Source organism: Raphanus sativus, chromosome 2 (assembly GCF_000801105.2).
Source record: "Raphanus sativus cultivar WK10039 chromosome 2, ASM80110v3, whole genome shotgun sequence".
Lineage (NCBI taxonomy): Eukaryota > Viridiplantae > Streptophyta > Magnoliopsida > Brassicales > Brassicaceae > Raphanus > Raphanus sativus.
The window spans coordinates 39,551,023-39,578,212 of NC_079512.1; the positions used below are offsets into that span (position 1 = coordinate 39,551,023).

Consider the following 27,190-nt stretch of genomic DNA (forward strand, 5'->3'; position numbering starts at 1 on the left):
ACGCTGTTAAATTAAAGATCGTATTTTTTCATTGGTTAAGTAGGTGCAAATTCAACGAAAAGAAAAAAGAAATAGAAATATTTAAACTTTACATTTTTATTCATTATATATTTTTTACAGATTATTACTATCATCATATTTATAACCATTAGTGCTATATATTGTGTTATAAAATATTTTTTTCACTCTTAATAGTACTAATCATCGGACCACCTCACATATTTTTAACAAATAAGATTCCAACAATTCAGGAATTGTGAAAACTCTGTTTTGTCTTTCTGCTGCCTTGTTGCTGTATATCTTTCCTTCAAGCTGTGGTTTAGACAGAACAGAGGGCTGCTTTTAACGAGAGCTGATAGAGAGAGAAACTTAGTTCATCATCACGAACCTTTTTTCTTCTTCATAATCATCTTGGGAATTTAAAACATTAAAGACAGACAGCGATCAAACAAAAGATCTCAAGAAACCCACTTGTTGTTGTTGGTTAGAGATTTCACGGGTCTCAAAAAGTCTCTTTCCCACACCCATAAGGCCATAAACTTCATCATCATCATCACCTACTACTCTTTCTCAACCTCAACGGCTCAAATTCCTCCACGTCAGGTTAGCTCATTTCTTCAGATGTACAGTAAGTAATGTTGAGTATATCTCCCAGAAACCTTCTCTGATCTTCAACTGACACAAACTGAACTAGCAAAGAGACAGAGGAAAGGGAAAACAAAACATGGATCGACCAGCAGTAAGTGGGCCAATGGATTTGCCGATCATGCACGACAGCGATAGGTACGAGCTCGTCAAAGATATTGGCTCCGGAAACTTTGGAGTTGCAAGATTGATGAGAGACAAGCAGAGTAACGAGCTTGTTGCTGTCAAATACATCGAGAGAGGTGAGAAGGTCAGTGTCTCTTCTCTAATCTTCCACAACTCTAGTTTTGTTTTTTGAATTCATCATCCATCCAATAAGAGATGTGTTTTGGTGGCTTGGTGTAAATGAAGGAAGGGTTAGTTGTTGTTATGATCATCGATGCTAAAATAGAAAAATCTTCAACATATTTGTTACATCATCCTATGGATTTCAACATGATATTAATGGGCGGAGACTTGTTTGATTTTTTTTTCTTTTACAGATAGATGAAAATGTAAAAAGGGAGATAATTAACCACAGGTCCTTAAAACATCCCAATATCGTTAGATTCAAAGAGGTTTTGTCTTCAACTCTCTCTCTCTTTAAAAGTTAAAATAAAATCACAAGGAGAATTTTTCTTGTCTCCTATTTACATATTTTAAATGGTTTTCAGGTAGTATTAACACCAACACATTTGGCCATTGTTATGGAATACGCAGCTGGAGGAGAACTCTTTGAGCGTATCTGCAATGCAGGCCGTTTCAGCGAAGACGAGGTTTTGTTTCCTTTAAGAGTATAAAGTTTCTCTTCTCATGTTGAGATTTAATTGAATATAAATCGGTTGTCACCGCGTAGGCGAGGTTTTTCTTCCAGCAGCTCATTTCAGGAGTTAGTTACTGTCATGCTATGGTAAATGAGAGAAAAAAACTTTGTTTTAGATCCTCTGTAAAAAAAAAAAATCAACAATAGCTCTCATGTCATGTTATTCATTTTGATATTGTAGCAAGTATGTCACAGAGATTTGAAGCTAGAGAACACGTTACTAGATGGTAGCCCTGCACCTCGTCTAAAGATATGTGATTTTGGTTATTCCAAGGTATTTTTTTCTGTCAAAACATTTATACACAAATATTACTATCTTTCATGTATAAAGTTTTGGTAGATTCTGTCTTACAATAACTCTTTGTGCATGCTCTTCTTTTCCTTTTTGTTTTTTTCAGTCCTCGGTGTTACATTCGCAGCCAAAATCAACAGTTGGAACCCCTGCTTATATCGCTCCCGAGGTTTTGCTAAAGAAAGAATATGATGGCAAGGTAATACTAACACCATATTATTATACAATCAAACCATCTTGATACATTGTTGTTTTGACCTGGTCAAATGCATCATACCTCATCAGGTTGCAGATGTTTGGTCTTGTGGGGTAACTTTGTATGTTATGCTTGTTGGAGCATATCCTTTCGAAGATCCCGAAGAGCCTAAGAATTTCAGGAAAACTATACATGTAAGGGAGCTGTTAGTTGAAAAAAAAACTCCTCTTCCAGTGTATATATAGCTAAGTTTTTTTTAAAAATATATATATGTGTGTATATATATATATATATTATATAGCTAAAGATTATGTTATGTTGCTTTCTCAGAGAATCTTGAATGTCCAGTACGCTATTCCTGATTATGTTCACATATCTCCTGAATGTCGCCACTTGATCTCCAGAATATTCGTTGCTGATCCTGCTAAGGTATTTGCACAGAGAACCTTGTAAGCTACGTTTTGTATGTGTTTTTTTTGTTTAGATATTCTCTTGGTTTGGTTTCTTGTAGAGGATATCAATTCCTGAGATAAGGAACCATGAATGGTTTCTTAAGAATCTACCGGCAGATATCATGAATGATGACACAATGAATAGCCAGTTTGATGAATCGGATCAACCGGGTCAAAGCATCGAAGAGATCATGCAGATCGTTGCAGAAGCAACAGTTCCTCCAGCAGGCACTCAGAGTCTAAACCATTATCTCACAGGTGAAACAACACAATACAAAAATAAGAAAAACTTAATTCAATTTTCTTGTTTATCTTTAAGTTCTCAACGATGAGACACAACAGGAAGCTTGGATATAGATGAGGATATGGAGGAAGATCTTGAGAGTGACTTGGATGATCTTGACATCGACAGTAGCGGAGAGATTGTGTACGCAATGTGATGCGGTCTCGCTATGGTTTCTGATACAAACATGAACAAGAATAACAATGTGTACTTGTTTGCTATGTTGTACGTGGCCCTAACTTTGTCACAGTGGTCACAGTTTGAATATTTGACATGCAAAAGAGACCCCCTCCCAAAAAAAATATTAGTGTTTCTCTATATTTGAAATGAAAAAAAAAAGTTTCATTACATCAATCAGTATTGTATCTACCGACAGAAAACGTTAAGAAAACAACTTGATTTAAAAAGATAAGATAGAAGGCACTATATGTTGCTCTTCAATGTCTACTACTTGTCGCTTTTCTATTACCTTTGCTGAATGGTAAGGTGGTCCTCTCTCTTCTTTATATATTGGGTTTTGTTCCAAATCTTTTTTTTCTAACATTTTGAACCTATTTTATGCTTTTAAACCAATCAAATGTGGGTAGGTCTCTACAGTAATTACATATGTTAAAAATATTAACCGTTCAGAGTTTTTTTTCTTCTTTTAACTTACCTGGCATCGAGAAGAAAAAAACTGAAGCCTGTTTTAGTCTATTAGCAAGGGTAATAAGACCAAACTTAAGCTAACTTACATTGAAAAATAGATAAATATTTAAGCTGAAATTAGATATGAAATTAAAATTGAGTAAGTTGATTTTTTTTAATATTAGGTTACAACTAAGATTTTCGAAAACAGCTAGGAATAGTAAAACCGATAGTCTATTTTTTTTTTTGATAATCCAGATATCCGGATCTTTCACTTAATCCGATTATTCCACCGCGTTCAGTCGGAATTAGCAAGAAAAATTTTGGAGGTCAAATGGAAACCATGTTAAATCTGTTGTGACTGGAGTTCGAACTCGTGATGACAGACACCTCAGCCGAAGTTCCTTTACCACCAGACCACGATGTCCGGTTAAAAACAAAAATAAACGGATTTAAGCTTATATAAGCTTGGAGAAAAAATATGATAATCAAGTCAAAGAAATAATATGCGAGGCATTTCCAGGATCAAATAACAAAATAGATTAGAATGTCTACTTCACATTCTGGAGTAAATAGCTGGGACATGGAGTTGTGACGATGTTTTCATCTTTTTCACCAATCTTTTTCCTAAACTCGCTTAAATGTAGAGCAATCAATTCAGAACGACGTACGGTAATTGACCTTTAATATATGCTTTTTGGATTCAAAATTAGATGCTTACTCGTGCAGCTTCCCCTTTTTCTAAATAGTTTTGAAATAATTATAAATTATTATTTTGTTTTTAAATAGTGACTCGATGAGTAAAACCAAATTGATTATTAATGGAAACGATCTTTTTATATATGCAGCATAATCATGCTATATATTAATCAAGCTCTAATATTAAACTATAAATTTAAGGAAGGAAACAAACGGTTACATCGTTTTTATTTAAACGATTGAAGCATGTATTGACCTATGTGAAACAATGTCTCACTGCCTCTTGTTATTGTAACATTATCTAAATGGAATTCCTCCTTGATATTACGATTTCTTTCTCGTGACATGTTATCTATCACTGGGTGCTTGTAAGTCTTTCCTCGTTTTGTTGAACTCATCTTTATTTATATCTTAAATTTTAGCGTTTCTTCAAGATATGCTTTTCTAGATCATGATAAAATAGGAAACCAAGCCTTATCATATATTCATATTCACATATTTTGTTTATATATAACACGTTTATACAATGGTAAACAAAGTTTAATCATGTAAACTGTTATTCTATTCCTTTCGGATGTTGATATATATAAAAATCAAATAGTATCAATAATTTATAAAGACTTGTATGAAAAGGACTAATTTATGGCGTGGCTTACTCGACCCAATGTGGGGGAAGGGGTCTCTATTATGAGGATGAAGATTCGACGTGCCGTTTCGTAGCAATTGTCTGTAGTGTGTCCATACGATAATGATTAAAGACAAGCTAATGGAGACATAACCCCGATCACGTCACACTCTTGATAAGTTAAAGACTTAAAGTGGAGTTTTAGCTAACATATAACAATCAATCAATGTTGTTGATTTTTTTCTTTTAACTTTCAATTAATATGTTGGAGTTGCATTTTTTGAGGAGCTTCACATTTTAAATGGATTCCAAGTTCGTTAACATATGTAGACGTTACATCTGAAACATTTAGTTGAATATTTTGTCCAACTCACTTATTTGAATCATATGCTTAACGAATTAAAATCAGTATTTAGAACTTACAAATTAAAAGAAATAGTAGACGATCAGAAAAGAAAGAAGCTAAAACGATACTGAAAATATAGAAAGACAATTATTAGGGTATGAATCGTATGATAATCCAAGTGCACACACAATCTCACTATACTGTCGGTCGTTTAAAGAGAGCGCGTGCGGCGTGCCTAGTGGGTTGAACCTTTGGGAGCGTCCAAGAGACGCACGACCCGACTAACTTTTATTTTACCAAAATGAAAAATAAAATTTTAATGTATATTCTATATTTTGGTAACATCTAATGAAATTTCGTCTCATTCAACTAACACATTTTTATGTAAAAAAAAACTAACACATTTTCAAAATCTTATTATATCGCATCTCTTTTGTTATTATTCTCTTTTGAATGTGAATGGACTTCCTTAATTCATTTCATCACAACACACATGGGCGAACAGTTTGAACACAGAGAATATTTGGAAAAGCCAAGGGGACTATCTAATTTGTAGTAAATAAATATTCAATGCATACACGAGTCATACAAATCTGATCCGACAACCCAAATGTTCATTTACAGACAGTACAAAGTCGATCTAATAATACGATATGATTATGAGCTCTATTTAAAGCTAATGTACTCTTCAAAAATACGATTATGCTAGTACTACACTAGTCCTACTTTCTGAACAACCCAAATGGTATTATATTTTTTTTGGTATTATATTTTTTAAACACTAAATATAGAGTAAAAATAATTCCAACCGTGTGCTATGCATTGCACCAAATATAGAATAATAATGTTTTTTATTCTATTTTAGAGTGAAATTATTCTGTACAGTATGATCCCTTATTTTTATATATTTTATCTTTGACCAAAATAAAATTATATAGTATAACTTTACATCTATAATACTATATTTAATATATCATTTTCCTATACTTATATATTATAATAACATTTTAATTTTAAAATAATCATTTTGCTGTATAAATGATGTAATTGTGGTAGTAGATTGTTATAAAATAAAATATATAAGTATTTTTTTAATATTTTAAACATTAAGAATTGGATATTAAATTAATAAAAAAATAGAAAAGGAATATACTTGGAATATTTTTTTAGAATAGAAAATAGAGGTAACCATTGAATCAAATCTCTCTTCTATTTTAGAGTATTCTATTTTCAGAGTTAAAAGTAAAGGCAACCATTAGAGTATTCCAATGTCACTTTATTTTTTCTTAATAATAAAATAGAATAACTAATAGAGTAACTTTTTCTGATAGTATTAGTGTATAATAGAATTACTCTTCTTAAAAATAAAATTACAGAGAAGAAAAAATGGTGGAATAGCCATTTTTCAAAAAAAAAAAATATAAATAGAGGGGAATTAGAGCTTAGAGCATCTTCAACCATGACATCAAATTTGATGTCAAAATTACACCAAATTTGATGTTTTGGTGTCAAAATTTTTTCCTCATCTCCAACCATAACACCAAATATTACACCAAAAATAATATTATATATTATTTGATGTTTTCTATTCTAATAAATTTTATTTATTATTTGAAATTGATAAATAATTTTTATCACACTTTGATATTATGTTTATTAAATTTTTGTAATTTATATGTTTATAAATTTATTTATATTTATATTTTTTGGTTTAACAATATTTTATACATGTATTTATTTTATATAAAATACTATATTAACAACTACAAAACAGTAATTATGAAAAATACATAACAAAACAATATATTTATTTTAATAAAATTTGTATTAGTTAGTAATGCAGGTTAACTATATTATAAAATAAAAAAACAAATTTATTTTAAAGTTTTGTGAATTTAATAGTATTAAATATAATTTAAATAAAAATTATGATCAATATTTTAAAATGAAATAAATGATAATAATAATATAGTGATTTCTTATTTCAAAATAAAATAAAATATAAAAGTTTTATGATATTTTACTTTTTATAACATAAAAATGATAATAATAGCTTAGTGATTTTTTTACTTGAAAATAAAATAAAAATATTTTAATTATGTAAACATAATTTAAAAATATAAATAATAAAATATTAGTTAAAATTTGAACTGATTAATAATAGTAATTGAAACAAATTTAAACTAATTAATAATAATTGAAATATACTATTGAAATATAATAAAATATGTATATAAAATATTTGGTGTAATGAATTAACTCTACACCAAATTTGGTGAGATTGTGTCATTTTTAGTGTCCCATTAGAGATAAAACTACAATCAAATTTGGTGTTTTATTGTCCTATTAGAAATAGTCTTAAGACACCATTATTGGTTAATACCACCTCGAGTTTCTAAAAAAGTTATAATATTATAATTGTTTTTGTTTTTTACAATCTGTTGAAAAAATATATATCTGATTAACACCTGTACTTTGGAGTTTTTTAACAGTTCTAAATTGGTGTTAGACTTGGAATTTTACTTTCTCTCTTAATTTTGTTAATTTTTCATTTATTTTAAATGTTAAGGATCTCTTCTAGATTCTCCCGTTGGAGTTCGTCTTATTACCTTAATTTTCCGGATGTCAATGTATATTTTCTGTCTTTTGTTTTTTCAATTTTTTTTTGAATTATTACTACTGGAGTAAACAAAATTTCATTAGAGAGTAAAAAATTTCTCTTCATTTCTTAAAGAAGTTTGTAAAAATAATTTAAAGAATAGAACACCAATTATAACCATTTGTTATCTTTTTTTTTTGTCAATAACCATTTGTTATCTATATCTTATTGTTTCGCGGTAAAAGCTTTTCATTCTATTTTCTATTTTATTAGTCCCTATCAAGAGAAACAATTAATTATTAACGCTTTGGAATTTTTTATGAGAGGGTGCATCTGAAGTTTGCTGATATAAATACAAAGAAGATAAAGTGAGAGAGAGTTGCAGAAAACAGTACTTACTAGAGAAAAGAAGAGAATCATGATGATAAAAAGGATAGAGATGTGTATAGAGCTTATGAGGATAGGTGTGGAGTTTGTCGTAGTGGTGGCTGAAACCATCCAGATTGCCTGGCGGCAACACCTCAACCACCGTACTCCTCTGCCTCATCCACCTCTCCTCCGCCAGGGAAATGCCCCTTTTTACCCTTCTCAATTCATCTTTGGATTTCTCCCTTGAAAATCTATTTTTGTACTTTTTATGAAATCATTTACCTTCATTCTCCCACCTTTTGTCGTGGTTAACTCTTCGATGTAGTTTTTGTTGATTCTTGTAACTCTTTAATTATTTTGTTCAATAAGATTTGCACTTCTCTCGAGTTATTCTTCATTCATGGTCCGCATTTATTAAGATTATATTTAGCAAACAATTTGAGCGATACATATAGTAATCAAGTTCGCAAATTGGTTGAAAAGAGTTTAAGAGGAACAACAACAGAAACTTTTGGTTGAAGAAGAAGACGTGCAGCGGAAACAACCCCTAATATGATATATTTTTTTCTCTTAATAATGATATTTAAGTACTTCAGGACAAGTTATTCAATTAATTATTAGTATCAAAAGTTTGATTAGTCTTAGGAGGTGCCTTGGGATCTGGCTTGGAACATGGACTCTTTTACATAGTTGAGGAACTAAAGAGAATCTTAATATAAATTTTTTGTGATGGCTCGTTATATCGTTAAATGTATTATCCACCACGAGTAAGTAGGAAACGTTAGCAGAGTAGAATTATTAATGAGGTATTTCTCTTAGTTATTTCACACAGAAATGTCTCATTTGAAGCTCTACAATTTTTATAAATACTATTTCTTATGTATTTACCTGTACTTCTTTCATTATCATAAAAGGAAACTCTTATCATAAAATAGTTTTTATCGACCTTCTACTATCAAATATCAATTATTATTTCACCGTGAGAAAATATAATTTTTTTTTCTTTTTGGATAGAAGTACAAATTATTATTTTAAGCTACTAAACATGTAGTATTAAGTAAAACCTTGTATGGCAGTTTAAGCAACTCCTATGATTAAAATACATAAATATATATTATATTTATATATTTTCTTGATCAATAATTGCGAAATTAATCTGGACTTCTAGCTCAGTTGGTAAAAGGTTTACAACTGTGAGTTCCGTCACGTGGATTTGAATACCGGTTACTGGAAAATTAACATTTTGGTATCGTCAGGGACAGAAGACCGATATATGGCAACATGTGACTAGTGTATACCATTTCTGTGGGGCCAGAACATCTCTATATAAAAAAAAAAATATATATATATATATATATATATTGCGAAATTCTAAACTTTATATCGGAGTGTTTAACTTTGTAAGGTACGGTTACAAAACAAGGACTTTCACAGAACTTGTTAGAGCTTTAATTAATGAAACAAAGACGTTAAATACAACGTGCTAGCTCGAGGTTTAAAGATTGTGAACTATCTTTGATAAAAAAAAAGATTGTGAACTACCAAAAAATAAAGAACATCATGTGTGGTATGGGGCCAAAGGCTGTCACGGCTGATGACGGTTGTCACGGCATATTCATCTTTCCACCGCTGAAAATCGAACTCGTGATCTTACTAGAAATTAAACTTTTACACTAGTAAAGGTATACTAGTTTCAGTTTGTACACGAATCAATGCGTCACTGTACAATTTGAAACTTTTCTTACACAAAGTCACCGTTCGATATTGACAGAACATATTGTGTTATTTAAACAAAACATATATGGTCTTATAAATTAAGACGCATGCAATTGCAAGTCACGCAACACGAACAAATCACATTAATGAATTAGGTGGCTGATCACAATAATAGAAACTCTTCTGTCGCTATCAATTAAATATTTTTGTTCATATTTTCTGAGAATAATTGTTGAAAACTTGAAATAAAGACATGATCATGAAGCCTCATTAAGTTGTTGTATTAAAAGACCAAGTGTTGCCAATCAATTCCTTGGCTAAGTAGGTCAAACTAAATGTAATGCGAGAATCAAAACCGATTTCTAACAGGGTGTTAGTCTTTCGGTCTAGAAGAAATATATTGTATTATGTAAAATAATAATTGTTCTTTTTAGCACATATATAATAATTTCGTCTTATAGTTTAGTTAAGGATAAATAATGATATAGACGGTTGACAAAGAAAAATGAAATAGACGCGAGCCATCCATATCTACAAATCGACAAGAAGTAGGGTGCTTGGGGCAATAAATTAATGATACTGAACATGGATGAGAAACGGGGCGAATACAGTTTGACATGAAAACAAGAAACGGTATTATCCATGCAGGGTCCTTTATAATTTTGATAACAAGTATAGTACTATTTTCCCTTTTAGGAAGCCATTTATCACATCTGATGAGCTGAATTTAACTGCAGAAATAAGTGACTTATCATGGGTGACATAACTTTTAGGTTTGGTTTGTAGAATAAGGTCATAATTCGCATCTCAACTATTTTCTCAATTCTTTTTGTTAGTAAGTGAGAAACTTCAAGGTGGATCCTGAATGTGGAATAAATTTTAAAAATCCAGGGTACTAGCCAAATGTTTTCATATAATTAAAGTTGGGAATGAAAAAACAACATCATTCTAGTGTGATTCTTGGTCTTCGCTTGGTCAGCTCTCTGTTCTATTTGAGAAACGCTACAGTGTTCAAGGTTAACATGTATACAAAGCTACCTCAATGCTAGAGAAAAATAACAGTGTGCTGAGACTTTTACCAAGTAACATAAATCAGATTTGGATCAAGCTCGGATGTGTAAACGTTGAGTACACTTGTTCACAAGTCTCGTATTTTCTTTCTTCTCTAATTTCACTCTTTAAGAAAAAAATTATTTTTTCAGCTTTTTACTTAAGCGACTGAAATAAGAAGATGTAGGCAGCCGTGAAAATTAAATCAATGAGAAATGCAATGCAAATAGTTACACGCTGAAAAGAAGAAAGAGTATGCATGGAGTGGACCAACGAGTTCTATATTTATAAGCTGTTGAATCATGTTTAGTCCAGCCTCCACCTAAGGCAGTTTTGAAAAAAAATCGACTCAGGCAGTATTACACTGTTCAAAGTTTCTGCAACTGGGCTGTGATTTGTGAGTGAGAAAAAAAATTAAAAAGGACTTTATGTATTATTCATGCACTATAGTTTTTGTTACTAGGAATTAACCAAATACTACTTCCGTTCTTGAAAAAAAGATCTTTTAGATTTTGTTCTTGTTCCGCAAAGATAGATTTTTTTATATTTTAAGGTATTTTGGATACTTTTAAGATATATTAATTGAAAACATTTGAATTGACTAAATATTATTGGTTTATAGTTATTGGAAAGTGTATAATAAATATAAATAAAAAGTTTAACTGAAATCATTTATTGTTTTTTTTAATATGCGTGAATTGTCTAGAAAATCTTATTTTTAAGGAACGGAAGGAGTAATAGGGAAGATGGTTTTAATATTCCTTATTCCGTTATTATGGTTCGATCTTGCTAGCTGCTATGTAGCAAATTTAGATGATCGAGTTTACCCAACTGTATGTATCGATGCTTAATTAAAACAACAATTTTTGCATAGAAGCATAAATCTTTTATCGACCATCAAAAGTTGTAACTGTTACAAATTTAAACATCTGATAACAAGTTGCTTCATAATCATACATAGATTAACCTTTCAGTTATCTTCTTCTTCCTCAACTTTTCTTTTCTTTCGTTTTACAGTGTTAGACCTAGACGATGTAGTTGCTTTTCTTTTATATTGTTGATTCTTCTCTCTTCGATCGATATTTAGTAGCCTTCGAACATTGGAGGTGGTGGCGATGCATATTGGTGACCGATGAAAGGTGGTATGATGAATTCATCACTTGGAGCTGGTGCTTGTGCCGTTGGCGTCTGTTTCTCTTCCACCGGAGCTGGTGCTTGTGCCGGAGGCGCTTGTTCCTTTTCAACCGGAGCTGGTGCTTGTGATGTCGGCGTCTGTTTCTCTTCTACTGGAGCTGGTGCTTGTGCCGGCGGCGTCTGTTCCTTTTCTACCGGAGCTGGTGCTTGTGCTGTAGGCGTATCTTCCTTTTCAACCGGAGCTGGTGCTTGTGCCGGTGGCATCTGTTCCTCTTCCACCGGAGCTGGTGCTTGTGCTGGCGGCATCTGTTTCTCTTCCACCGGAGTTGGTGGGGAGTTGATCTGGGGCGGTCTTGGCGGAGGAGAGTAGACTACTGGTGGAGATTGCGACGGAGGTGGAAGAACGACCGCCGGCGATGGTGTTTGTGGTGGTGAACTGGATTTAGGCGGCTGAGCTGGAGGAGAAAACACCGGTGGAGGTGGCGAGTGAACAGGTGGCGGCGGTGACTGAACAGGTGGCGGCGGTGAGTGGACAGGTGGAGGTGGGGAAAATACGGGTGGTGGCGGTGGAGAGTAGACAGGCGGCGGCGGTGGCGAATAGACTGGTGGTGGTGGAGAGTGCACAGGTGGCGGCGGCGAGTGAACCGGTGGTGGTGGAGAGTGGACAGGCGGTGGTGGAGAGTGAACCGGTGGTGGTGGAGAGTGGACTACTGGTGGAGGTGGTGAAGGAAGTGGTGGAGGAGAGGAAACCACCGGAGGCTGGGACTGATGAGGTGGAGGTGGACTGCGTCTGTTCTTAACCGGAGACTGATTGTAAGGATCATCCGTTTGCGGTGACTCTTTCGGTGGCTGTGGCTTTTGAACCGGTACAGCTGGAACCGGCGACGGTTTCTCAACAACCGGAGTTGGAACAACCGGCGTTGGCTCATGAACCGGCGATGGTCTCGATGGAGTAGAGGAGCCACCACCACCACCAGCGCACTTGTCCTTGCTACAATCAACCGGACGGTTGATCACCACAGCACATTCCTGGGCGGACCGTTGGTCAGGTCTATCCGTCAGACAATTACGTGTATCGTCCAACACAATCTCTTTCCTACCACCACCAGGAACACACGAACCACTTTGTCCATTGAAGTAATTGTATGAATAAGTAAAGTTCACCAAATTAGGCAACTTGCAAATCTCATCCCCTACTAATCCAGTAAGTTTGTTCCCGGAGATATCAAGCTCCTCCACACCAGTTAACCCGACAAAGCTAGTCGGGAGACGACCGATGAACGAGTTCTTGCTCGCATCGAAAACCGTCACATTCGACAGCTTTCCAATTTCGGACGGGAAACAACCTCCCAAACCATTGTCCATAAATACAATCTCGTTGAGATTCTTCATGTTTCCGACACTCTTAGGGATACATCCGGTGAATTTATTGTTAGCAAAAGTCACAACAGAGGCAGTTGATTCTCCTAGAGTCTCAGGAATCACCGAAGTGAATCTATTGTTGTTCAAGAAAATAGCGTCCAGCTCTTTCTTGAAAAGCTCAGGAGGGACTTGACCTTCAAAATCATTAAACCTAAGGTCGAAGTACTTAGCCTCAGGCCAAGAGAGGATAACGTTGGGGAAAGGTCCAACGAAACAGTTGCTGCTAACATCAAACTCATGCATCAGCTTCATCTTCTCAAAGCTCTTAGGGATGATACCGCAGAACCGGTTCGAGTTCAGATGGAACATAGCGACATCCGTCATCAGACCAAGCTCGACAGGCAAATGCCCCGCGATATCCGCACCGTTGAGGTCGACACCAGCCACAACGGTGACGTTGGGATCATCGAGAGCCGGCGCACAGACCACACCGGTGTAGCCGCACACGTGGGGGCCATTCCAGTTCGCTGTGGTGTTAAACGGGTCCGAATATATGGCTTTTTTCCAAGCCTGGAGAGCTATGTAAGCCTTTTTAAGCCTTGTGTTTGCAAACGTAGCCTTGAGATCGACCTCGTATTCGATATCCTCAGGGAGTTCGCCTTCGCTGTTTTCAGGTAACGACAGGAGCTGTCGACGCACGAGGAAGGCAGCTTCTGAATCGGATATGGCATATGCGACGAAGGAAGAGGATAAAAAGAAGAAGAATAAGAGGAAGAAGAAGCAGCCAAAGGACGGAGGTTTAGCCATGGCTAAAACAGAAACCTCAAGGTCCAAGGCTGCTTAATAGAAGGGACCTGAGAGGGTTCGAGGAGGTTGCAAATGTGTATTATTAATAAGCCAGCCTTGCAAATAACTTAACGGTTTCCCTTTGATATGTCTATATTTAGTAACATTGTTTTGTTTTTTTTTAAGGACTTCGCTTCAGACACGGAGGACATATTTAGGTTTTGTGGTTAGAGAAAGGCAAACAAGCAAAACAGAGCTAAGCAGAAACCGGTAACTATTATAGGACACATCCTTTGAAAATGAGTGATGGATGATTCATTACCGAACATCACGCTTCAACGCAAACCCCTTGTATTTGTCTCTCGTTACATTTCGTGTGCTGCAAGATACATCGTCTAAGGTATCATCATGATTACCAGGGATCTTGAATGATGCATAAGTGCTAATGAATTCTCACTGAACAGTTAAAAATTAGGGTTTCCCATTCTTGAACATATACACTTCACTGCATGGATGAAACGCCAATTCAGATCCAAAATTGCATTTACTAGCTCGTGCATATTATTTTCACAGTTGAAAACATAGATGTTACTTTTAGTAACTGGCTAGGTTATATACTTTGTTTTTTATGTAAATTTATCTTAACCGGTAGAACAAAAAAAAACACAAATATTGAAAGAGTTTATAAATTGACGACAAAAACATTGTTCTAGAAAATGAAAGTTAATAGAAAGAATAAAGATTGAAAAGCAATGGAAGGAATGACGATAATGCTACTAAATTATATCAAAATACTAAATTTCATCCCCATTCGACAAGGCTGTCTTTAGCCTCATCATACTATACAACAAACAAAACCCTCCACGTTCATTCTCCCACTCACACGCTTCCTATTTTTCTCTCTCTCTATTCATAGTAATTAATCTACACTTCATTTCCTATTGCTTTATATCATTGTTCCGGGCTTCATCACCATTAAGGCACAACCTGAGAATATGCAGCAGCCTCTTTAGCATAATAACAAAGTGAAGTTGTCTTGTATTGTGTTACTTTCCTATAATTTTACCTGATCATTCAGTGAACTATCATCAAAATTAGCTCCCCTTCTGCGTTTCCTGGACGCCTCTGAGTTGCATCCCTTCTCTTCTGCTACTTCTTCTTCTCTGAAATTCTGCCCTGACGCCTCTGGAGTTTCAAAAACAAACGAGGCCAGAGTTTTAGAATTCAGACTGATATTATTAGGCAGGTGAGAGAACACAAGTTCTAAACAAAAACACATTCATGTGGTTGGTCAGTGGGTGAATAGGTATCAAACAAGATCTCTCTCATACATGTCTTTCGTAGCAACAATTATTTCTTTGGTCACCCCCGGGTCATAATCAACTCTATGTTTCTGCAGCAAAAGCCTTCTAACAGCCAATGCAAAGTTAAGTATTGATCTACTCAAAAGTGTCAGCCTAGTTCTTAGAATTTAGAAATGTGAACACAGAATAGTTGGGTACCAAAAAAACAGATGAGAATGCAAAAAAGGAAACATGCAACTCCCAAAGAGGAGTGCTTTACCTGCAGTGGTTTGAGCTTGATACTCATGCCCTGAAGAATCTCTCATGGATGTTCTAGCAAAACCCTTGTCACCAGAACTTCTGATTTGGTCGTTGCACAATAGGTTTCCTTGGACAGCAGTTCCCATATGAGCTCGTTTATTCCCAAAGCTCAACTTCTGCCGGTAACCATTTTGTAGAACCGTAAACTACAAAAGAATGTCGTAAGTTTTCACTAGATGATTACCAAAAAAAACAGTAACAGAAAAAAACTAACCTGATCAGTCAATTTGTACTGCACACCACGAGTTCTATTCAGTGGCTGAGTCTCTCCTCCTCTTCCAAGCAAGGAATACAACTGCCTAACAAATGTTTTCTCCAAAGAACCAATATACGAGTTGTGTTTCTCATTCGTCCAGCCACCACATTCATCCTACATAAACAGTTTTAAAAGAAACGGTATTAATGATTGACAACCAAACATCCCGCAAGTGAAACGCAAGATGGAAACTTTGTCAAGAAACAAAACCATTACAACAACTCGAACAGCACCAATGAATGGTGTGTCCTCACACAGATTTGATATGTCTGAGACAAAGCTAAAACAAACTGCAACCACTCAACACAAACTCAAATCACTCAGAAGAAAAAACAATGCCAAATAGGTTTAAAAGATACTATGACTTTTCGATATGGTTTGATTGATGCTGACTTTAAATGCTTATCAAGGATTTAATTAAATATCTCATCATCAAAATCAAAGATCTTTTTTTTAGGGTTAACGAGTGTAAACCTAATCGTAACATCAGATCTGAAGCTTCCTTCCATATCTAATCTAACAAGCTCAAATTTATCTGACCAAAAAACCGATAAGAACAAACAATTAACCACAAACTCAATCTCTTACGAATCTCAAAAGCAACCAAAATTCGAGATGAAGCAAAAGCATAGCATGAACAAAACGGAAGATTCGGTGCGGTTTTACCAGTTTCTTCGAATCAGCATCACCACCACGAGAGATTTCAACCATAAGACCGGACTCGAGCGAGTTAGAGAGAGACGAAGACTCGCTCTGAGATTCAGCCGCCGATGACTCCACCGCGTCGCGATCCATCATCTCGAGAGAAACACTATTCACCTCGTACTCATTCTCCATCGGTGCGATGCTCTCTCTCCACACAAAAGAACAAAACAAAATTACGTCTCTTGTTGCGAGATAGATAGAGAGACCTTAAAGAATGAGACAGACAAGGATGGTCCACATGGCGTCGCTTTTACACGTGTCAAGTACTGCCACGTCATCGCCAGCGATAATAAAAATATCTCGGACAAGCTATCATCAGCCAGATATTTTTTTTTTTCTGGAAGGAGGTTTTGTTTTATGGAATATTAAATTTCTCTTGATTTAGCTTTATTTGTCAGCTTTCAAGATAATTGGTGCTCTCCTCTCAATTTAATTGGTCACGATTTTGATTTTCTTTTTCTTTTTACATTCCGATTTCTTTCCTTATTTTATATGTTTGCTTTCAGGATTTTATTATGTTAATTTAGATTTGATCGGATCTTGGATAATCTTTAGAATTATATAACATAAAGTTAACGTCATTATCCATCTTAAGAACATCATGTATTCTTCATGGGGCCCTAACTCTTTTCCAAATGCCCCACAAAGTTTTTGTTAATTCAAATAGTTAACTAGCTATTCATTTAAATAACATTTTAATTTTGGATAAAGAGATAACGCCAAAAAAAAATTTAATAAGTATCTGGATTGTAGTATAATAGTTAGAAGTTTTTTGGATAAATCCTAGAAAAAAACAATTAAAATTAGCCATTAGTTTAGCAGATGGATATTTTAAGACACTTGCTGACGTGGGCATTGGTTGGGTCAAAATATCTGCTACGTCTGTCCTCTCCAAGAAAAATATCTGCCCTTTTACCTCGACAAACCAAGAAAAATATCTCGCCCTTTCTAATTTAGTTAATTTACAACTCTACATTATATAACGCGTACCATTTTGCTAATACAACTGTTGATTACTATGTAATATGTGACAGAGGTACGTAGAATAATTGGGACAATTAGGTTTTTTTATCAAGTCTTATAACTATGTTTAAAGCTCCTGATGTAGGTGTTTTCTTAAGAAGATCCTAGGGTTTTGTTAAATCCACATATCTAATTCAATGTTGATATATGGGCCTAAATTTTTGAGACCCCACATGTACATATCCGACCGAATCCACTCACAATCATCCTATCAAAACCTTATGGCAACCCTTAAGGTCCACCAGGTTCAGCATACATATCAATCAAATTGTTGTAAACAAATAGTTCAGAGTCCAGCCCATGTCTTATCGAGTATAAATGAATCATAACTCCTCTACAAAAATACCGGCATCAGTGTAAGCCTAACCAACCATATCCCATATGTAACCAATTTGGAAATCTGCAGGAACTATGCGACTGTAGAACTGAGTAATTCGCATAAGTTCAAGCCAACGATGTAGAGCCCATATAAGGCCCACAACTTAAGACTATCAGTAGATCATATAGAGACGAGACACATATAGCTTCACTTGAAGCACATGTTTAGCTAAGTTATATAGCATATAATCAGACGCACGTTGGTCAATCAGGGCTACTCGTTCACTAAAATCCTATTTCATAAGAAAACAATCAAAGATCTCTAGTCCACATGACATGATTGAAAAAACAGAAGCAAGAAATAAAAAGGGGGAGAGACAGCTAGAAGAAAGAGGAAGAGAGTCATAAAGACAAAGATTATGTCTTCGGAAGTTTTAGCTAGAGTGCAGATCCTAAGAGCATCTCCAATGTATTACTCTATTTTCTACTCCAAAATGGAGTAACTCTAAAATGAAGTAGTGTTTTGCTCCAATGTATTACTTCATTTTCTACTCCAAAATTGAATATTTTTAATATTTTATATTTTATATTTATTTTAAAATTAGTAATATCACTTTTCATTTATACTATTTGCAAAACAGTCTAATTTTACTTTGTAACATTTCTATTAAATACAATACTAATCATAATTAAAATTTTATTATATAATTAAAATTACTCAACAAGATTTAGAAAGGAAACATTTAATACACTAAAAATTACATTAAATTATTTAAACACAGTAATACATCAATTTAAATTATTCATTATAGTTATTATAATTATTCAGTACAAATCTTCTATGTTTTATATTATATATTTTGTTGCATAAAATATTTTATTAGATGATTTTTCATATAATTAATAAATATTAACAGTAATTTTATAATATATATATATAGTAAAATAACATTACTATACTTATTTATAATAATATTTTATTAAAAACGAAAATATTTAAATGTGAATGACCATTTTATAAATTAAAAAAAGTTGAACTCCATTTTGAAGTAATGAGTTGTTTACTCCATATTTGGAGTAATCATGTCTATTACTCCATTTTGGAGTGAGTTTTGGAGTGGGGTTGGAAATGATTTTACTGCAAAATAAAGTTTGAAGTGGGTTTTGGAGTGGGGTTGGAGATGCTCTAAGATCATACATACAGGTGGCCCTCTCTAAATTTACACCCCAAGTTGTTGAGAGCAATAGATTTGTTTTTTTTTTTGGTAAAACAATAGATTTGGTCTTGATCACCTGCATGATTGGATTGCGTGTAAGAGTGCGAAACCTTCGAGCTCGCATTATTCGGGCCATTCACTTCGCATGCATATGCATTTACTAGGAAAATCTACTTTTTTGAGGAATATGCAATAGTTTATTAGACTTAATCGATATCTTGATATGCCTCAAAGCTTAATTTCTCCCAACAATAATTCACTTTTCTAATCCAGATCTCCATTTGGTAGATCTCTTTCTAAGAGTTCAACTACTCTTAGCAACTTTGAGTTTTGGTCACAAAAATAAGCTATAAGAAAACATATAAGCGTCATGACATTGATTCTTTTTATATCATTTCGTCTGTTGGTTTATTCGTTTTGTTTTGGATTTTTTTTTGGTTTTTGTATTCCGAAAAAAGTAAAAGAAGGGTTAGAAAATGTGTGTAGTTATCTCATCACGACCTTAAAGAAGTAACTTCAATTAATTAAATCTAATAAAGGAAAGAACATGTCTTCAAAAGACTAGTAGAGTCGAGTCCATGTGAATTCTATAAGCTCACGGTTTCATATTTTATTAAGTTAATGTAGTAGGGTTTCCTAATCCAGTAGATTCTTTAAGAAAACTATTAAAATACATGATTGAAAATAGAAATAAAAGATGGGTGACACGAAGGGTCACTTGTATTGTGTACCGAGTCAAGGATAAGAGTTCGTAACAATGAAGAAACACCAATAAACAAAAGAAAAGGAAAAAGATAAAATAAATTAAAGAGAAGATCACATCACATCACATGTGAAGATCACACACAAAAGGATTATGTGAGTAATGGGACACCAATACTGATACAATAAGAGAATACAATAATGTTTGTTGCTTCCTTTAAATACTTTACGAGGGCGTTGAGTGCGCCACGTGGTCAATGTCCATCCCTTGTAGGTGCAGCAGCAAACGTGATAAAGATTCCGGAACTGATCACCCGTTCCTGGCCTTCTCCGCTTTGTATACAAAAATACAGCATTATATAATAATTTAATTTAATTTTTAAATTTTATAACATTCTCTCTTTTCCTGTGTCATTTTATTCTATTTTATATTTACTATAAAATAAAATGAGAATAGAACATTGCACAAAAAAATAAAACACTACTTCTTTTATAGAATTATGTTTTTTTTTCTCGTTACTCATTTTCATTCTATTTTGGAGTAAAATATAAAATGAGGTTAGAAATACTCTAATATTCATTCCACATAAATAACATTTCGGGGGGGGGTTATTGGTAGAAAAATTTAAGAAGAGATATTAAATTTTGAGATTCTATTGTTATTAGTTTGTGAATTTTTAAAATCTGAATAGAATCCATTATTATTGGGGTGATGATTTTTAAATTCCACTCAAAATCTTTGGTTATTGGAAAAGTTTAGTTTTTATTGATTTTAACATTCTATTGAAATCTATTGTTATTAGGATGTAAATTTTTTTTATTTTTACTCATAAGACTCAACTTTGAGAATATCAACTATACCCATAAAATTTTTGAAATCTATGCAATAAAATACACTCACATACAAAAACACACAAAATAGAATAATGAAGTAATAAAAAGCAATTTTAACATAATACAAATCACAACTTAATATATATATTATAAAATGTAATAAAAGTTAAAACTTTTTAAATATTTTTCGAATTTCAAAAAAATAAAGAAATTGAAAAACGAAAAAAATTATATAAAAAGTTCAAATTTAAAAACATATATTTCGAAACTATACCTTTACAGTTTCAACATATAACAATTAGTATGTTGTTTTATCATTTTTGAATATATAATTAAATCTATAAATATTAAAAATCTAAAAATAAAAAATGTGAAAATAGTTTGAAAATTATTTTCAAATTGCAAAAAGATTTTTTAAATGAAAAAAAATCTAACTTTTATAATAATTTCGAATTTAAAACATATAATTCAATTTTTTTAAAAAAATTATTAATTTTATTATTTCTTTATTACTCTTTGTATATATATATATATAAGCCAAGTACATCTCTTTAATAAAAACTCTTTTGGTAAGCCAAATTGATGAAAATCTATATCAATCTAAGGAAGTTATGATCAAATTTTATAAGTCAATGTATATACAATTTTCACAATCCACATAATTTTTAAAATCTATCAATTCTTAAAATTCACAAACTCTATGCAAATTTATCTCCCAATAACCCCCCCCCCCCTTCATGTATTAGGTTTATTTATTGTTAATAAGTATAACTTATAAGAAAATCAAAATATATATGTATTGCACGAAAGTTTGTAAAAACAATTGACGTTATAATGAACATTATATTTTGTTAAATAATTTAATGTTTTTCAATTTTTTTTGATATCATAAACAATAATTTATTATGATATTTTCTGAACTGATGATGAATATGTTAAAAGTTACATGTAATGAACAAGTCGACTAGTAGAATATAGTCTGATTTTCAACATATAAAAATTAAGAATTTTTTAAAGTAATTACATAAAACATAGTTTAAACTCTAAATTTTTAGATATAATATTAAACTAAATTTAGATCTTATAATTTTAAAAGGACGTGAATATATAAATAGAGTTATAAACTTTTAAATGTACTATTAATACTTTTCTACCATAAATAATTTGAGACAGTCCTGATCCGTAAAATCAGTTTCAAAAAAACAGTCCTGATCCGTATATATTAGCCGAAAAAGACCTGGTTTTGCATGCGAACTGTTTTTTTTACCACAAAAAACTTTATTTTGCATAATGTCCGTCTACCAAATAAATCATCCATCAAATTACAATATTCATCTCGTTGCCGACGACGGCGATTAGGAAAATCTAACGGCCAGGTTCCTTACACTTTGCGACTTGCTATTCGTTGGAATCGTAAACGAATGATAACGATTTTTAGAAAAAAGCAGCGTTTCTCATTGGACCACGTTGTCCAATATTCGCTCACGCACGATCTGACGTCAAAGTGTTTTTAATACCTTATCGAGAATAAAATAATCCCCGAGTCCAAACAGTCTAAAACGCTCCATTTATATGGCGACTAGTGTCACGCCTTGGACACATGTCGCTCCCTCCCTCCCTATATTTCTCAGATCTTTTTTTCTTTCTCAAAAAGGAAATATCGAAATAAAATAAAAATAAAAATCTGAAGGTAAGAGGAAAATAAAAACTTTCACTGATTGGTTTCTTGTTTCAGATTCGTTTGATTGGATCCGAATCATGAATTTTCCCGCCGAATATAAGCTTATGATTGGTTGTTTTGTAGAATTGTTTGAGATTCTCCTGTGTTTTCACTCTCTGCTCTGTTTCTGTATTAAAAGATCTGATTTTTATTTAACCTCTCTGCTTTGTTTTGTTCACGTTTTAGATTCAAAGCTTGATAGCAAGAGATGGGTTCTCGATTTAACTTCGTTGATGAGGCAAAGCATCCAGCTTTGGGGGCTGGTGTTCCATTGATGAGACAGAACTCTGTTTTCTCGTTAACCTTTGATGAGTTTCAGAGCTCATGGGGTGGTGGGATTGGGAAGGACTTTGGGTCCATGAACATGGACGAGCTCTTGAAGAACATTTGGACAGCTGAGGAAAGCCACTCTATGATGGCCAACAACAATAACACCAGTTTCAACAACACTGTTGTTATGAACAACAATGGAGGTTTCTCTGTTGGTGTGGGAGGAGAACTTGCCGGTTGTGGTGGTGGTTTGCAGAGACAAGGGTCACTTACGTTGCCTCGTACCATTAGTCAGAAAAGGGTTGATGATGTCTGGAAGGAGCTGATGAAGGAGGATGACACTGGAGATGGTGTAGGTAATGTTGGAGGAGGAGCAAGTGGAGTTCCGCAGAGGCAACAGACGTTGGGAGAGATGACTCTGGAGGAGTTTTTGGTCAGAGCAGGTGTGGTTAGGGAAGAGCCTCAACCGGTGGAGAGGGTGGATAACTTCAACGGTGGGTTCTTCGGATTTGGAAGTGATGCAGGTCTGGTTTCAGCTCGTAATGGGTTTGGTGGTCCTAACCAACCTCATGGAGGTGTGGTGAGACCGGATCTGCTGACAACAGCTCAAACTCAGCCACTGCAGATGCAGCAGCAGCAGCAGCCACAGAAAGTGCATCAGCCGCGAGAACTGATACCGAAGCAGGATGTAGCTTTCCCCAAACAGACCACTATCGCTTTTTCCAATACTGTTGATTTGGTCAACCGTTCTCAACCTCCAACACAGGTGACTAAGAACCTGACTATGTTATTAAATGCAGTTTTAATTTCTTGAGGACTAAGCTGGTTTGTCTTTTGCCTACAGGAAGTGAAGCCTTCAATTCTTGGAGTTAGGGACAGGCCAATGAACAACAACCTTCTTCAAGCTGTTGATTTCAAAACAGGTGTTACGGTTGCAGCAGTATCTCCCGGAAGCCAGATGTCACCTGATCTGACTCCAAAGAGCGCCATGGATGCATCTTTGTCACCAGTTCCTTACATGTTTGGTCGTGTGAGAAAAACAGGCGCAGTCCTGGAGAAAGTGATTGAGAGGAGGCAGAAAAGGATGATTAAGAATAGGGAATCAGCTGCAAGATCCCGCGCTCGCAAGCAAGTGAGTCTCCATTTACTTTTTAATGCCCACTGTCTGTTATTGTTTATTTAGTTTATTGTTTTGTGTTTCGCTGCCTTTGACAGGCTTATACGTTAGAGTTGGAGGCGGAAGTTGCACAACTGAAAGAGCAGAATCAAGAGTTGCAGAGGAAACAAGTGTGTCTCGTTTTCTCCCTATCTCAACTGGGACATGCTTTTATATATAGTACTTGAGGTTCTGACCAGTTTGGCAAATGTTTCTATGCAGGTTGAAATCATGGAAAAGCAGAAAAAACAGGTTACTGTCTCTTTCATTCTTATGTCTAAGCTTTTAGTCCAATACTGTAACCAACACAATGAATTGAAGTATAACATCACATCTTAACATTTAAGTAGAGTGCCAACATCTTTTGCAAGACTAGTCCCACAAGTTTTGATTATTTAATAGAGATTCTCTTTTTTTTTTTTGCAGCTTCTGGAGCCAATGCGTCAGGCATGGGGATGCAAAAGGCAATGCTTGCGAAGGACATTGACGGGTCCTTGGTAGAGAGCTTATATATTATGAAGGCGCCCAAGGAGCTCAACAAAGAGAAGAAGTTATAGAAACAACACAGAAAGTAGAAGCTAGCTTTGTATGTAACTTAGGCAGGTGTTTTCTGTGGGGGGTGATTGTAGGTAATGAAGTGTGTGGCCGATCCGATTTGACTACTAGATCAACACTCTTTTTTTTTTTTCTCTCTCTTTCTTCTGTTTTCTTGAAGCATCTTTTGGTTTTATCTTCCTGATGTAATAGATCTTGATGTTGCTTTATAGGACGTGTCAATGTCTTGTAACATCTTTGTGAACTTGACAAGATTGGATTTGTCTTGTAGCATATATTACCTGCGTGGACCTCTTACACGAGGTGTGTGGTTATAGCTACATGCCTCCAAGAGGAATGAGACAACAGTTGTTTCTGCCTGAACCGTTACTCATCCTCCCATTTGAAGCTGCTAATTTGGGACCGAATCAAAAACGTATAAGAGAGAGTGAATAAGATTGATGGAAACAATCATGTTGTAATCTCAAACTGGTAATACAAAATCTTATACAAAACTAAACATAAATGACAAAATTTCTTGTAGGGTACACTCCAGATTCATGAACAGCAGTGGAGGAATCTTCTAACTGTGTATCTTGATCAAGGTGCTTTCATATTCCCTCTATACTCATGCACAAGCCCTTCTGAAACACTTCTTGCTCTACCATGTCCAAACAGCTTACTTACTATAGCTAGAGAGAAATTAGTAACAGTTGCCAGCCCCAAACTTGTAATCACGTTTCCATCTATAACAACTTCTGCTCCTTCTATCATCATTTGGTCATTCGCAGGCCCGTCTGTGTCTGAAACATACACAGCTGTTCTCTTCTCCTGCAATAGGATTCAAAATCATTCACAGTGTTTGCTCATATCTAAGTCAGAAAGAAAGAAAAACAAACAAACAAAAGTTTCTTCAATTTACCTTGAGTAAACCGTGTTTATGGAGGACAGTAGATGAAGAGTTAGTAGCTCCATATATTCTCCCAGATTCTTGTTGTTCTTTGAGTAGCTTCTTGAGAACTTTGGACTTCTGTAGACGTTCTGAGCCAGCACGGCCTCCCTAGGAAGTTCCATCAAACAGAAAAGCATCAAAGTTATAAAACATCAGTATATCTCTAATGATCTTGATGTCTTACCGGAAGAAGGATTAGATCATATGATGATTCAGAAGCTTCACCAATCAATTTGTCGGTGACAATTTTGGTGCCTTGTGATGCCGTTATCCGCAAAGACCTTTCAATCGATGCAACAGTGACATCTACTTTGGCTCTTCTAAGAACATCTGCGATTATGACCACTGCAACCTCTTCAGATCCATTAGCTACCGGCATAAGAACCTGAATTTAGTTAAACATCATTTAAAACCAATTTCACAGAACCTACAAGAATCAGCCAACTTAAACAGTACTCCATAGATACAGAAACTATAACAATAAAAAAAAACAGTTATCATCATATCCTCATTTCATGAGATTACATGGAAATGCATTGGTTAAAGCTACATGCTGACTTACACGAGGTGTGTGGTTTAGAGACCAGTCAATGCTATTAAACTCTTCCGTCTTAGGATTCTGGTAACCATCGCGTAGAAGCTGGAGAAATAGAAAAGAAGACTGTTTACATATCATTACGAATTAAAAAAAAGAGAATGATCCTACAAGTGAATAAGGACAAAGACCAGAAGCTCTTCAAGCGATTTGGCTGTGGCTTCTCCAAAGAGCTGGTTAGCCAAGGAAAGAGCAAACTGAAAAGAAGTGCCTGGTCCACGGCTAGTTGTAAGCTCCCCTGAAACCTGAATGTTTGTCTTAACAGCCCAAAATGTAGGCAGCTTCCCGAAGAAAGCAGGATGTCCTGTTGTCTTGCACAATGAACTAACACCAAGTTTAGAAAATGAAAATAAAAATGGTTAATTTAATTACAGCAATCTAACCTTCTTTCTAGTCAAAAGGCCCCATGGGAGGAGAGTAATAGCAGGAGCCATGGATATAGCTCCGTACAGCCGGTTCTCTTCAGCTTGTCTCTTCATGATCTTCTCCAGAACTCCACAGTCTCTTAACCTAACAGCACCAGGCATACCTCCCTTCACAATTTGAAAAAAAAAAAAAATCAGCCGAAGCAGAACAGCAGGAGAAGACATGTAACGTCTAAATAACTTACCGGCAAAGCCACGAGATCAAAAACTTGTTCAGCACATTTAGAGATTAAGACATCAGCAAGCAGCTTGGTCCCTGATGAGCCTTGGACTTCTAGCTTCTGCTCCACAGAGGCAAGGGTGACCTCAGCACCAGCTCGCCTTAGAACATTAACTAGTACTACAGCTTCTATCTCCTCCGTACCATAACCAATCGGGACAAGCACCTATTGTAACGTGGTTTATCAATTTTTTTTGCTCTCTAGACAAAATAAAGCTGGCAACTTTTAGATTCTTTAGAAAGGTGTAAAGGAGAAACCTTTTTGGAAATCGGGACGAGGCCAACGTCGATGATGATATCTTTCGTTGTTTCCGTACTTAATGACGTGGAAGAAGCTCTGAGTTTTAAGTTTCGGGACTTCCTTTGTTTCGCTGGTGAATGAATCAAAGAGATTGAATACAAACTTGGAGAAACAGTTGCCGAGACTGAACCCATCGAAGAGATGAGCCTTGGCTCCGTTAAAGTTGGACTCAGCGAAGCTATCATCGAAAGACCACAATCAGGGGCGTCCCTGATATGGGGAGACCCTAAACAATTTAGTAAGGAATTTTCAAAAAAAAATTTTTTTTGCAAATCGGGGGCTTTTTTCCATACTAATTTTTGTAAAAATTTTGGGGGTCCTAAGCGAATGTTTCACCTCGCTATGCTCAGGACCACCCCTGACCACAATAACGGT

General features: G+C 34.7%; 6 protein-coding genes across 8 annotated transcripts; 3 read left to right on the top strand and 3 right to left on the bottom strand.

The window, feature by feature from the left end:
- Nucleotides 1-241: 241 nt before the first annotated feature.
- On the top strand, nucleotides 242-3,024 carry LOC130508369 (serine/threonine-protein kinase SRK2E). Its single transcript, XM_057003839.1, has 11 exons — nucleotides 242-603; nucleotides 695-895; nucleotides 1,128-1,202; nucleotides 1,299-1,400; nucleotides 1,481-1,534; nucleotides 1,629-1,721; nucleotides 1,846-1,938; nucleotides 2,025-2,129; nucleotides 2,266-2,364; nucleotides 2,447-2,645; nucleotides 2,730-3,024. The coding sequence occupies exons 2-11, from the start codon at nucleotides 725-727 to the stop codon at nucleotides 2,825-2,827; spliced, it is 1,089 nt and encodes a 362-aa protein (XP_056859819.1). The 5' UTR covers nucleotides 242-603; nucleotides 695-724; the 3' UTR covers nucleotides 2,828-3,024.
- Nucleotides 3,025-7,887: 4,863 nt separating this feature from the next.
- On the top strand, nucleotides 7,888-8,325 carry LOC108842657 (uncharacterized). Its single transcript, XM_018615638.2, has one exon. The coding sequence runs from the start codon at nucleotides 7,985-7,987 to the stop codon at nucleotides 8,180-8,182; it is 198 nt and encodes a 65-aa protein (XP_018471140.1). The 5' UTR covers nucleotides 7,888-7,984; the 3' UTR covers nucleotides 8,183-8,325.
- Nucleotides 8,326-11,515: 3,190 nt separating this feature from the next.
- Nucleotides 11,516-14,052, bottom strand: LOC108819002 (pollen-specific leucine-rich repeat extensin-like protein 4). Its single transcript, XM_018591987.2, has one exon. The coding sequence runs from the start codon at nucleotides 14,002-14,004 to the stop codon at nucleotides 11,785-11,787; it is 2,220 nt and encodes a 739-aa protein (XP_018447489.1). The 5' UTR covers nucleotides 14,005-14,052; the 3' UTR covers nucleotides 11,516-11,784.
- A 601-nt stretch (nucleotides 14,053-14,653) lies between these two features.
- Nucleotides 14,654-16,786, bottom strand: LOC108819011 (cold-regulated protein 28). Of its 2 annotated transcripts, none has more exons than XM_057003842.1 (5): nucleotides 16,510-16,786; nucleotides 15,802-15,957; nucleotides 15,547-15,703; nucleotides 15,050-15,168; nucleotides 14,654-14,970 (listed from the first exon to the last, which is right to left on the bottom strand). In XM_057003842.1, exons 1-5 carry the CDS (start codon nucleotides 16,678-16,680, stop codon nucleotides 14,959-14,961), a joined length of 615 nt encoding a protein of 204 aa, XP_056859822.1. In that variant the 5' UTR covers nucleotides 16,681-16,786; the 3' UTR covers nucleotides 14,654-14,958. The 2 variants fall into 2 exon arrangements, with proteins under 2 accessions (XP_056859822.1, XP_018447500.1); XM_018591998.2 differs by having other exon boundaries at nucleotides 15,547-15,733; nucleotides 16,510-16,760.
- Nucleotides 16,787-22,179: 5,393 nt separating this feature from the next.
- On the top strand, nucleotides 22,180-24,618 carry LOC108836828 (ABSCISIC ACID-INSENSITIVE 5-like protein 6). 2 transcript variants are annotated; one of them, XM_018609931.2, is made up of 6 exons: nucleotides 22,180-22,332; nucleotides 22,549-23,398; nucleotides 23,477-23,764; nucleotides 23,848-23,919; nucleotides 24,011-24,040; nucleotides 24,215-24,618. In XM_018609931.2, exons 2-6 carry the CDS (start codon nucleotides 22,571-22,573, stop codon nucleotides 24,287-24,289), a joined length of 1,293 nt encoding a protein of 430 aa, XP_018465433.2. In that variant the 5' UTR covers nucleotides 22,180-22,332; nucleotides 22,549-22,570; the 3' UTR covers nucleotides 24,290-24,618. The 2 variants fall into 2 exon arrangements, with proteins under 2 accessions (XP_018465433.2, XP_056859824.1); XM_057003844.1 differs by lacking the exon at nucleotides 22,180-22,332 and having other exon boundaries at nucleotides 22,339-23,398.
- Nucleotides 24,619-24,755: 137 nt separating this feature from the next.
- On the bottom strand, nucleotides 24,756-27,182 carry LOC130508371 (protein DJ-1 homolog C-like). The gene is made up of 8 exons (XM_057003843.1): nucleotides 26,773-27,182; nucleotides 26,480-26,680; nucleotides 26,253-26,402; nucleotides 26,001-26,180; nucleotides 25,837-25,914; nucleotides 25,459-25,659; nucleotides 25,245-25,382; nucleotides 24,756-25,153 (listed from the first exon to the last, which is right to left on the bottom strand). The coding sequence occupies exons 1-8, from the start codon at nucleotides 26,998-27,000 to the stop codon at nucleotides 24,923-24,925; spliced, it is 1,407 nt and encodes a 468-aa protein (XP_056859823.1). The 5' UTR covers nucleotides 27,001-27,182; the 3' UTR covers nucleotides 24,756-24,922.
- Nucleotides 27,183-27,190: the final 8 nt, after the last annotated feature.

Bases quoted from the DNA above. Each gene is read 5' to 3' on its own strand.
- LOC130508369 (XM_057003839.1), top strand. From the start codon at position 725: ATGGATCGACCAGCAGTAAGTGGGCCAATGGATTTGCCGATCATGCAC. The intron at 1,535-1,628 runs GTAAATGAGAGA...TTGATATTGTAG, and splicing joins TTAGTTACTGTCATGCTATG to CAAGTATGTCACAGAGATTT. The intron at 1,722-1,845 runs GTATTTTTTTCT...TGTTTTTTTCAG, and splicing joins GTGATTTTGGTTATTCCAAG to TCCTCGGTGTTACATTCGCA.
- LOC108842657 (XM_018615638.2), top strand. From the start codon at position 7,985: ATGATGATAAAAAGGATAGAGATGTGTATAGAGCTTATGAGGATAGGT.
- LOC108819002 (XM_018591987.2), bottom strand. From the start codon at position 14,004: ATGGCTAAACCTCCGTCCTTTGGCTGCTTCTTCTTCCTCTTATTCTTC.
- LOC108819011 (XM_018591998.2), bottom strand. From the start codon at position 16,680: ATGGAGAATGAGTACGAGGTGAATAGTGTTTCTCTCGAGATGATGGAT. The intron at 15,958-16,509 runs GTAAAACCGCAC...CTGTTTATGTAG, and splicing joins ATGCTGATTCGAAGAAACTG to GATGAATGTGGTGGCTGGAC. The intron at 15,734-15,801 runs GTTAGTTTTTTT...ATTCTTTTGTAG, and splicing joins AGTACAAATTGACTGATCAG to TTTACGGTTCTACAAAATGG.
- LOC108836828 (XM_018609931.2), top strand. From the start codon at position 22,571: ATGGGTTCTCGATTTAACTTCGTTGATGAGGCAAAGCATCCAGCTTTG. The intron at 23,399-23,476 runs GTGACTAAGAAC...TTTTGCCTACAG, and splicing joins GTTCTCAACCTCCAACACAG to GAAGTGAAGCCTTCAATTCT. The intron at 23,765-23,847 runs GTGAGTCTCCAT...TGCCTTTGACAG, and splicing joins GATCCCGCGCTCGCAAGCAA to GCTTATACGTTAGAGTTGGA.
- LOC130508371 (XM_057003843.1), bottom strand. From the start codon at position 27,000: ATGATAGCTTCGCTGAGTCCAACTTTAACGGAGCCAAGGCTCATCTCT. The intron at 25,660-25,836 runs GTAAGTCAGCAT...AACTAAATTCAG, and splicing joins CTCTAAACCACACACCTCGT to GTTCTTATGCCGGTAGCTAA. The intron at 25,154-25,244 runs GTAAATTGAAGA...ATCCTATTGCAG, and splicing joins ATAAACACGGTTTACTCAAG to GAGAAGAGAACAGCTGTGTA.